An 11770-nucleotide genomic window follows, 5' to 3' on the forward strand; every position below is an offset into this window, starting at 1 on the left:
ATTTCTTTCAGATCTATTTCTGAACATGTCCACTCTTGACATGCAGGCTAAGCACTTCCTAACGACCACCTCTTCCTTACAGAAATTGGAAACTGGCCACAAGATTCATAACATCAGCAGCCAGATGTTGAATCTCCGAGAGACTATACCATGCCTTCATCCACAACAATATCATGTTCTCCATCAAGCCTAAGCTTACCTCAGCTCTTCCCAACTTAGATGGTCCTTATCGTCTGGCCCAAGTATACAAACGAGATCATACCCCCATCTTGAGTCACTCGGGGTCATCAGTTCAAGACGCCCAGATCAACTTGACCCTCATCCTTTCCTGTTTACCTTTTCATCCTCTTCCAACTCGTCTCTAACATTCTGAACAATAAACTATTCATTTATATATTGATTGTGGTATGGCCTTTGCTCGTGAATCAGTTAAAGGGATACTGTAATTTAGCCCAAAATTAAAATTCATGTAACACTTTAACTTTATAATAACGTTCAGTCATTTATAAGTGATAAGTTAATGATGAACTAATCATTAACAGCACATTCATAAAGGAATACTTAGTGATATGTTAACAATTTGTGAATGTTTTGTTAATTCAATTACAAGTAATTTACAAGTAATTAATGAATGGTGAACTAATCATTTAAAAATATAGCTGCATTCATAAATTATTAATAAGTGATATGTTAATATTTTTATATGTTTTGTAGATTAAGTTAATAAAGTTATTAGAAATAATTTACAAGTGATTAGATTATGATTAACTAATCATTTGCAAAACATGACTATATGTTCACAAATGATTATCAAGCAATATGCAACCGATTTTCAAATCTGTCATAAGTTATCCTAACAAATAGCATAATGAATTAATTAAACATCCTTTTAAATGGTAAATACACTGAAAAGAAATTTGACTCTCACACTACACAGTACACCCTGGACTACATTTCCAATGCTCCAATGCACCAATCACAAGTTCGTATGATAACAATCATACCATGCACCTGAGATCAATCACACACACACACACACACACACACACACACACACACACACAGCACAATCATCAGAAACTTGGATTTTCTCTCACAAACTGCCAAGTACTGTTCTGCGTACATCCCTCTCCTTGTGATAGCTGTGATACAAAAGCCTTTATGTGTTATTATTTCTCTTAGTCTTGTTTCAGTTTCTTGTTTTCATAGTCTTGTTTGTGCTTCTAGTTCTCTCAGTCTTTGTCTCTGGTTCTAGTTTTCATAGTCTTGACTTAGTTTTCATAGTTGAGACTTTTTTTTTTTTTGCCTTGCCCTGTTACTCATGTTTTGACCCTTTTGCTCTGGATAATGGATACTGTATCATTCCCTAGTTCACTCTTCGAAGACCCAAGCATGCCCTAGGATTACTCTTGTGTCTTGCCCCCTATATACCTGTTTGACAGTGTTTGACCCATGCCTGACCACATCTCTGTCTAAGAAAAGCACACACATGGATCTGCATGTCTCATGTTTCATCGGCTCCCTGTTATAGTTAGTCAAATAAAATAAATTGATAGCAGCCTCTTAAAAAATTTGTGAATTCAATTATTTTTTTTTCAGTATAGCTAGCTACTAGTTAAGTTACTATTATTAATCACTTATTTGCTGTCAAGTGGAAAAACGTGTAAATGACTGACAGTCAGGGGATTCCAGTGGGTTGTGTTAAACTCTTTCTCTCATCAGCACAGACTTGTGTTCTGTGTGGAGTGTGTGTGATCTAGTGATAATGTGAACCAGTTTTACCCTTCAAGAGCACAGCATGTAAATACTCCATGTGTGTCAGAGAAGACATCTGTCTACACCTTCACCAGTCAGCCATTACATTGCAGTACACAATACAAAGCATTCAAAACCTTTTGTGTTAAATAAATCATTTACAAAGCTTACTGCAACCCCTATTCTTAAGTGTAAAATACTCATCGGTTGTAAATGTTTTTTTAGGATGCAGAAAGCTTTGTAAATGATTTAATCATGTGTTTTCACAACAGGGTTTGAATAATCTGTAGTGTGTACTGCAATGTAAGGGCTGACTGGTGAAGGTGTAGACAGATGTCTTTTCTGACACACATGGAGTATTTTAATGCTGTGAGATAATAGCAAAATGTTGATATTTCAATGATTTATAAGGGATTAATAATATATTAACTAGTAATTTATTAACCATCTACCAAGTATCAGTTTAATTATTTCATGATATGCTTTTTTTTAAAGATAACTTACTGCAGATTTGTAAATAGTTAGCATATTACTTAATAATACCGGTAATCATTTGTGAACATATATTCATGTTTTGTATGATTGAAATATGATTGTATTTTTTCTTTACATTTATTATTTATTTTTGTGTGCATTTGGTGAAAATGCTGAAACTAAAAAAATTAAATAAGCAGAAACTTAAGCAGTTTTGTTCTCTCTTTGTGCTGACACTGCATGTTAAATGCTTGTTATGTTGCAACTTTCCAAAACTATTTTTATTGCTGTTTTAAGGAAATGGCACTAACAAGTTTCCAGGCTGCAACAGTTTACTAAAGAACATACTTTCTGAAACACTCCATCAAATCATAAATATTCAGAAGTCTTAGGTGAGTCCTGGTTTTACAAATCAAAATCAGCACCCAAGAGAGGGCGACCATCTTCAGGGAAGACGAACACTTGCACACAGAATGTGCATTAGGGAGCCCATTGGATCCTCAGAAGAGACCCTCCTCAACAGATGTAAGTCCCCCAGCCAAGAGGTCATCGGACCACCTCCCACTGGATGTATGCAAAGACATTATTGCACATTTCCCAGTAAAGATGAAGAGAATAGGCTGCAGACACTGCAATAATGGATACACAAACACACTGTGTACTAGCAAGTGCAATGTTCGCCTGTGCTCCTCAGATTAAAAGAACTGTCTTAGGGAATATCACTGCAAGTAAACACACTTCATTCAAACCACATTAAAAGTGATAGAAGAAAAAGTTTTATAAATAAAAAAATACAAGAAATGTTTCATTATTTTTATTAATAAATGCTTATTCATAATAAAATATGATTGTTGTGTGGTTATTACTCATGATATATACAGTACTGTTATAGGGCTAAGTAAGCAATCAACCCTGTAAATCCATGCTTAAATGCTCTGTATATCTGTTCAGACAAAGTGAGTACAAATACAGAAATTCTGCTACTAACTAGAGCCAACGTTGCAATATTACAAAAACTACTAAAAATGTACTAAAATGTAAACGTTTTGAAAAATCTTTAATTTCTACATCAGAGGCCTCCCAAAAAAATTAACCGAGAGGATCATTTTTTCTATATTTGGGTATTACATGGTTACTGAAACCACGCCTTCTTTCTTTGCGTGAACATTTTGGCTGCATTACACAAATATTCCCACATTGTGACGTATAGAGATGTGGGGCTTGTTTGAATCAGCTTTTTTAGGGAGGCCTGGTCAAGTCTTAACTTTAAGAAGGAATATCTATTTGGATTTGAGACTTTAGTCTTTTCAACTTCACAGATCTTCTTTATGCTCCAAGAGCTTGGAACACTCTGAAGAGAAAGGAACAGTGTAAATTGTATCACATGACCCCTTTAAATAATTAAGAGGATTCCCAGCACTTAAGGAAACAGAATGGATAGAACAAGATTTTTATTATATATTTTTATGCATGTGTTAGCAAAACAAAGATAGAGAGAGATGTGGAGCATGAAAACATTTGCCGATCTTGCCCAAATTATGTTTAATACATACATTAAAAACCCACAAATTATTTTAACCTCCCATTCACCAGACCCCATGTGTTAAATAAAAACTTAAATGGTAAGATAAAAACGGTAAATATAGCTATCATAGACCAAACACTATGGGCCCTATTTTAACGATCTGAAACGCAAGTGTCAAAGCGCGAAGCGCAAGTAAGTTTGTGGGCGGGTCTCGGCGCTGTTGATATTTTCCCGGCGGGATAAATGGCTCTTGCGCCCGGCGCAAATCTAAAATGGGTTGGTCTGAAGTAGCTTCATTATTCATATGTGTGGTTTGGGCGTAACATGAAATAAACCAATCAGAGCGTCATCCAACATTCCCTTTAAAAGCAGGTGCGCAAGTTCCATTATGGATTGCTATTATTATGGCGTATTTACCAGGCGCACGCCAGGAGCGGTTCACAGCCGAGGAGACTGATGTTCTTGTAAGAGCAGTGAAAGACAGAGAAGTTGTGTTGTATGGGGATGGGAGAAACCCACCCAAAATAGCGTCGGTTAAACAGGCGTGGGAGGAAATAGCCACAATTGTTTCATCGATTTTTTTTCCTTGTTCTTGACGGACAAACATATTTGTCAGATGTCCTTACATAGCCTATATGTCTTGCCACTATTGGGCAAACAGGTCTGATCCTTAATTACTACAATTAGCCTGAATAATTTGTAAGCTAGATTTATGCCTATTTTTTCACATCTTCGTGGCACACCACAATGATTTCCGTCATCTCATGTGTTAATATTTTTTTTTTAGTGTAACAGTTTATGATTTGCAAAAATAACTGTTGCATCTGTGTAGATTACATGAGCAAAGTGTATGCGCGTTGTGCACGCTATACATTATGGTCAAGCATGCGCCCTTAAAATAGCATAATGAACAACGCGCAACGCGCCACTGACTTTAGACTAGGTTTTTTCTGGTCAGTGGCGCAATTGTTTAATGGAACAGCAAAATAGCACCAGGGATTGTTTGCGCCGGAACACGCCTCCTTTTTTGCGCTGAACCGCCCAGGGAGCGCAAGTTCATTCACTAGTTTAGCGACGTGCTTCTGTGGAGGGAAAAGAGCGCTTTGCGCGGGTGCAAAATAGGAATGACACATGCGTCGGTGTACAAAGTCAATTGCGCTGGGTGCAAGATAGGGCCCTATGACTTGTAAAGGAGCTTATATTGAACCTTTATTTATTTTTTTAACTGCTAATTAAAATTTTCCAAGCTCAAACATGCAACTGACAAAACAACTGCACTTCTTGTTAATGCCAAATCGTTTCTATGGGCCAGAATCCTCTATAGTTGTAGTTTTATAGTATATAATTGGTGATTGAAGTTGCTCTGAAAGTACTTCAGTTCTCCTCATCAAAGGCGCTCTCAATCTTGGAAAGAAAGGAATAGCATTTCTTCTTTAAGTTCTTGGCCATGAATGCATAGATGAACGGGTTTAGAAAGCTGTTTGCACAGGCGAGACTGCCGGATACTTGTTGGGCTGTGTGAAAGGCAAAGCTGCGCTCGGTTCGGTTCAACTCTAAAATGGAAACTACTTGAAATGGCAACCAACAGATGAAAAAAGCTGTGATCAGTAACGTCATGATCTTGAAGGGTTTGGTGAATTTGGACATTTGTTTTGCTCCAAGTTTACGGATCAGGATGGAGTAACAGATGAAGATGGTCAGGAATGGAATCAAAAACCCCAAAATAAAGCGCATGAATACAACAATTTTGTGGTGATGCTCATAGTTGCTATAGCATATGTCTTTTGATCCATGATTTGTAATATCTCTGAATTTGGCAGGTGGAATGCTAAGCAATGAAGACACGAACCAAACTAACAAAACAACTACAGAAGCTTTCAGTACGGTGCGCTGATTCTGGGCCCAGACGGGAAACTTGACAGTGATGCAGCGATCCACACTAATGATGACCAGGATGAAAATGCTGCTGTACATATTGAGAGTCATAACAAAAGAGTTGAACTTGCACATGAAGAGCCCAAAGATCCAGCTCCCCTTCAACATGTAGTCAATGGTGAAAGGGAGAGTAGCGCAGAAAATGAAGTCAGACAGAGCCAGACTCAGGTACCAGGTGGTGTTCACTGACTTCTTCATCTTAAAACCAGTAATCCAGATCACCGCGCCATTTCCAATGATGCCAAGAAGGAATATGATCACATTAAAGATCACTGTAATTATACATGCTGCTTCCCTGCAGTATCCAAGATATACGTCCTCATCAGGGCTGGCTACAGAATAATAGTCTGGATAATAATTGTCATAATTATAATCATTATCTGAAGTTGAATTCATTGTGTTTTCCATTAGAACTGAATTGGAAGCAGAGTTCTGTAACAAAAACAATATGAAATTTATCCAAATGCATTTAAACCGAAGCTGGGCTGTAATCTCCATAGACATAAGTGATACTTAGAATAATTAGTAAATTCCAGTCTGCCCCAGTGGTGTTATATCTTGTATCTACCAACTTTTAAATAAGGAAAGCATTATATTGCAACGTGGAATTATTAATCGTATGCATCTTAATTATTTTGCTGCTCTGTTTTTAAAATTGAACAGAAAAGAAATGTTCACTGTATGATCATATACATATATTATCTTTAATTGGTTATGATGTTATCGGAAGATAACTTACCTCACAAAGTAAGCTTCACAAAACCGTTTGCAGTGCTTCAGAACTTCTGCTGCTGGGTTGTTTACTGTTAAGTGCAGACTGAGTATCAGACTCTGTGCCTGTCTTTTGCAATAGCGTCTGTCTCTGGACTGCAAGAGAGGGGAGTAACAGGAAGAAGCCAAAGGATGATAAACAAAATTGAAAACAGATTTGAGGGGAAGAAATAGAGGGAAAAGTTGGTCTGAACATAGTGAGTCTGGTGAGGGAAACAATAGTAAGAAACTGAAAGCTAACCAGTATGAGAAACAGAAACTCATTTTGAGAAAACCTGCTCTAATTCAGTGCAAATGGGATACAAGAATTACAGCGTGAGAGAGTACATTCCCAAACATTCTAGATGTTACAAAGAGTCAAATAATGAGGCACACAGCAAAGAAGTGCAAAGGAAAGCTAAGGTGTGCTAGATGTGGAGGTCAGCATGAGTATGGTAAATGTGAAAAAGATGCAGAGATTAAATGCTGTAACTGTGTAACTCCAGTGGAAAAGGCCAAAGGAACATAACAGCCATTAATCAGACACCAATCCAGATTTCAGATCATACGCAGAATGGTTTTGAGCACAAATGTAAAGTTTATAAAGATACTTTAGTAGTGTAGAAAGTAAACTTTGTTGGTTTCATTTGTCAAATCATCAATGTTGCATCACAGTTAAAAAAGAAAAGTGATAGAAGGCAGTCAAGGCAGATCAGATACATGCTGTTGAAAATGGAGAAAATACACAAACTGATGATTGGGACGCTGATCACTTCATATGCTACAATGAATCTATGCAGGAAAGAAATATGGTGTGAAGATTTCAATGCACATGATAGTCAGACAAAAATAGCAACATTGTTGAAGAAATCATGGAAGAAAGATCATTGGTCTGCATTAATAATAGACAGGGTACAAGAATAGATGTGAATGGGGTAGCATAACATGTTTAGATCTTAAGTTGGTATCAGAATCATATCAAATTTGGTAAATGCATGTGATTGTACTAGTATAATTATAGTATAAACTATAGTAAATACAAAATATGTTTTCAAGAAGTTTGTACAATTAATAGATAGTGTTTTGAAAAAGTAGACTGGGAAAAATTTGCTGTGAAAAGTCACTAAACCTGGTTACATTTGAAGACATAGAGGAGTGCACAAAGCAAATTACAGAACACATTTTAAATGCAGCAATTTTGAGTATACGGTTATAAAATTATTCTGACTAAAGAATATACATAAAACCTCTATTCACATCTTTGTTTCCCACAAGCAAAGGTGATATATAAATATCGCTCTTACCTCTGTTATTTACCAGATTCAATAGAAGCTTCAGTACTTCCCACCAGAGTCCAGATCAGCTCAGTTGAGCCACTGTAGAACTTCGTAATGCAGGTTCAGGAATAAAATAAAATAATAACTTCACTCTTAATAAATGACTTGTTTAAAATAAGTTTTACACATCACCAAAGGAAATGGTTTCCCTTTTTTTTTTTAAAACAATGACTCATAATCAAATAACAGCAAAAGTAAATGGCGTAAAGTCTTCAGCAGGGAATGTGTTCTAACTATAACATTTTATAGTCACAAAAAAGTATGACTTCCTTTCTGGATGTGAACACACTCACCACACGTTTACACATGCGCAGGTTGTTATAGATACAGGAAGCACAACCCTTCATCTTGTGGCATGCTCTTCTTCACCTAGTAGAGTGGATTAATGTACAGTAATGTGGGACACTGACTAATGTGGGACACCTACTCGTTTATCTCTTCTTTTACAACATTAAAGTGAACATGTTTGGTGTTGAATTCAAGCAGGTGTTTCAAGTTATTGAAATCACTTGAATTTCAGGAAATTTTATCAGAAATGTGGCCAAGAAAATCAACAAACAGGAAGTACCTCTTGTAAAGCTTACTGAAATGACACTGACATAGGTTTTAGACAAAATTAATGTTAAGGATATAAATCTGTTATAAATAAAACAATGTTCTAAATTGTTATCAAAATATATTTGTGATGAAATTATACATCAAATTTAGCAATAATATTCTTAAAATGTGTTAAGAATATTTTCTATTTAAAGAAATCTTTGTTTTCACACTTAAGAAAATGATGTTTCAAGGCAGCATGTTTTGACTAACGTGGGACAGTCAAATATACCACGTTATTCAATTGATAAAATGTGCATTAAGAAGATTAAATGCCACACATGTAATTTTGTCAATTTTAGGACTTATAATGCAGCAATATTATTTGTTTCAAGATCCAGATTCACAATTTACCGACTAGAGGACAATGGGATCCTGGACCATGATGAGTCCAGGACTGCCCAGGACTATTTCTGTTATGAAGTGTTTTTACAATTATAATTTGATTAACATAAGCTTTTGAAAAAAAAAAAAAATTAGACGTTTAATAACACTTTTAAAGGGGGGGTGAAATGCTATTTCATGCATACTGAGTTTTTTACACTGTTAAAGAGTTGGATTCCCATGCTAAACATGGACAAAGTTTCAAAAATTAAGTTGTACGTTTGAAGGAGTATTTTTGTTCCAAAAAAAACTCTTCCGGTTTGTCACAAGTTTCGGAAAGTTTTTTTCGAGTATGGCTCTGTGTGACGTTAGATGGAGCGGAAATTCCTTATATGGGTCCTGAAGTGCGCGCTCTTCTACCGCAAGAGCGCGCGCTCCAGTATAGCAGAGCAGAGAGAGGCTGAGCACAGCCTGATCAGAGCGAGAGCGCCGCGAAAAGTCACAAAAGAAGTGTGTTTTTGGTTGCCAGGGCAAGACAATCCTGCACAGATTACCAAAAGAGAAACAGCATTAAGGGACCAGTGGATGGAGTTTATTTTTACAGAGCATCAACGGAGTTGGTTCCCTTCATTTCGGATTGCACGTCGTTTATTTCTTAAGGATAATGCAGTCCCAACGGAAAAGGGTCACGATTGTGTGTTGGAACCACATGCGGTGAGTAAAACTGCTTCAAATATCTCTGTGTTGTTAACTTAGCTATCAGCGCATAAGCACATCAAGTAAACAACAGGCGATGTTGTAATCAAACTGCACTTTCCACATGTACAGCTTAAAAAAAAAAAAGACGACATAAAGTGGAACTTAGTCATTTTCCAAAACCGCTAAGCAAATATATACAGTTTCAGTACATACCACATAGCATACTGCCTTTGCTGATGCTGCTCTTGTTAAATTTCAGCCTCTGGATCTGTGTCACAGCTTCACATGCTCTCAACGCAAAAGCCTACTGGCGCTAGTTATTCTTTAGCTCCGCCCACACGTCACGCCTCCAGGCGCTCGTGTTTTTCTGGGAAAAATCGGTACAGACTATCTTTCTCTTATAAATATAATAAAAATAAAGACTTTTTGGAGTTATGAAGGATGCAGTACTACTCTATAGGTACTCAAGATTAACAGGATATTGAGTGAAAACGAGCATTTCACCCCCCCTTTAAAGGCATTCCATGTTGCAAATTTACAAGTAGGGATGTCAACGATTAATCGATGATCGATTAATTGTCGATAAGAGATGCAATCGATTAAGGCTATCGATGGTCGGTTAACCGATTCAATGTTGGGCTGCGTGCGGCTCATGCGCACTCAACACGTACGAGCGGCTGTGAGTGACGGTGACGATATATAAAAGCATCATCATTCATTCACAATGTACAAATTAAGCTTTTAATGTGATTTAAACTTTAAAGTACATTAAAATAGAAACAACATAAAAGTTCTTCAACATTAAATGCAATAGAAATGTAGTTACTAATCATTTCATCAGATAACTGTTTTATATTGTGTGCTTTGCAGGGCTGCGGGACACAGTGACAGGACAGGTAGTCTATTCATTCCTACAACTTGTTAATTCATTCCTACGAATTATTAATGTGGCAATTGTCCATGTTTCATTAATTTTGTTCCCTAAATAACCCATGTGTGACGGTTGGGTTATGGGAAAAACACAAGGAGAAGGTAGGATCCAATTGCAGGTGAGGTTTATTGCACAAACAGGTTAAATACAAAATAAAACTGTCTAGAGAGACAAACCAAACAAAAAGGGAACCGGATGAAACGGATAAGAATGCGGATGAACAAGAAGGTAACGAGAAGACTCACAAGACAAGCACAACTCACACATAGGGTAAGGACTCCATAAAGACGACAGAGAAAGACAGCTCTATATAGGGAGACTAATGACTAAGGATAGTCAACACCTGTGCGATTTAATTGGAGTGCAATTACTGTGACGACATGACCAGACAAGCGGAATTAAAGTGCCTATGGTGAAGTGCCTAAGGAGAAGTGCACTCACTAGGGGACACCCAGGAAACAGAGACTGATAGCGTGACATTACCCCCTCCCCTACGGAGCAGCTACCAGATGCTCCACCTGAAACCCCGGAAAACCCAACAGAAAAAGAGGTAGGAGGGAGGTGAAGCGGAGGCGGACTAGGGGGAGGGACGGAGGGTCAGAAAACAGAGACAAACAACCAGGTGGAATGGAGAGACAAAGACAGGACAACCAGGTAAAATGGAAGAAAAGAGACGGAACAACCAGACGTGATGGAAAAGCAGAGACAAGAAGGTGTAACACAAAACAAGGAGTCCAGGAGGGTGGTGGACCGGCGGAAGGAAAGAGGGGAGGGACGGAGGGCCAGGTCCAACGGAGGAAAATAGAAAAAACAAAAAACAAATGAAAACAAAAACATAGGTAAATGGAGGACATTAGGTGATGCCCACCCGGGCGGAACAGAGGGCCATCACACCCATGTGGTCAAAGCGGAAGCCCCCCCAGGGCGGAGCGGAAGGCCACCACCTCCACGTGGTCGCGGCCGAAGTCCCCCAGGGCGGAGCGGATGACCACCACGTCCTCTTGGTCACCGCCGGAGTCCCCCAGGGCGGAGCGGATGACCACCACGTCCTCATGGTCACCGTCGGAGTCTCCCAGGGCGGAGCGGATGACCACCACGTCCTCATGGTCACCGTCGGAGTCCCCCAGGGCGAAGCGATCTCGGGCACTGCATCGGGAACGGCCTCCGGCACCGCATCGGGAACGGTTTCGGGCCCCGCCTCGGTCTCCGGAACCGCAACGGACACCGCCTCGGCTTCGGGCCCCGCCTCGGCCTCCGGAAAAGCATCGGACACCGCCTCGGCATCGGGAACAGCCTCGGGAACTGCATCGGGAACAGCATCGGCATCGGGAACGGCATCGGCCTCCGCATCGGCCTCTGGAACGGCATCGGGCACCGCATCGGCCTCTGGAACGGCATCGGGCACCGCCTCGGCATCGGGCACCGCCTCGGCATCGGGCACCG

At 39.0% G+C, this 11770-nt stretch overlaps 1 protein-coding gene across 1 annotated transcript; it reads right to left on the reverse strand.

Moving 5' to 3' along the window:
* Positions 1-4810: 4810 nt before the first annotated feature.
* LOC113049029 (chemokine-like receptor 1) lies at positions 4811-7855 on the reverse strand. Its single transcript, XM_026211042.1, has 3 exons — positions 7744-7855; positions 6429-6556; positions 4811-6121 (listed from the first exon to the last, which is right to left on the reverse strand). The coding sequence occupies exon 3, from the start codon at positions 6095-6097 to the stop codon at positions 5129-5131; it is 969 nt and encodes a 322-aa protein (XP_026066827.1). The 5' UTR covers positions 6098-6121; positions 6429-6556; positions 7744-7855; the 3' UTR covers positions 4811-5128.
* Between the last annotated feature and the right edge of the window lie 3915 nt (positions 7856-11770).

The sequence above is a fragment of the Carassius auratus genome, chromosome 30 (genome assembly GCF_003368295.1).
Source record: "Carassius auratus strain Wakin chromosome 30, ASM336829v1, whole genome shotgun sequence".
Classification (NCBI taxonomy): Eukaryota; Metazoa; Chordata; class Actinopteri; order Cypriniformes; family Cyprinidae; genus Carassius; species Carassius auratus.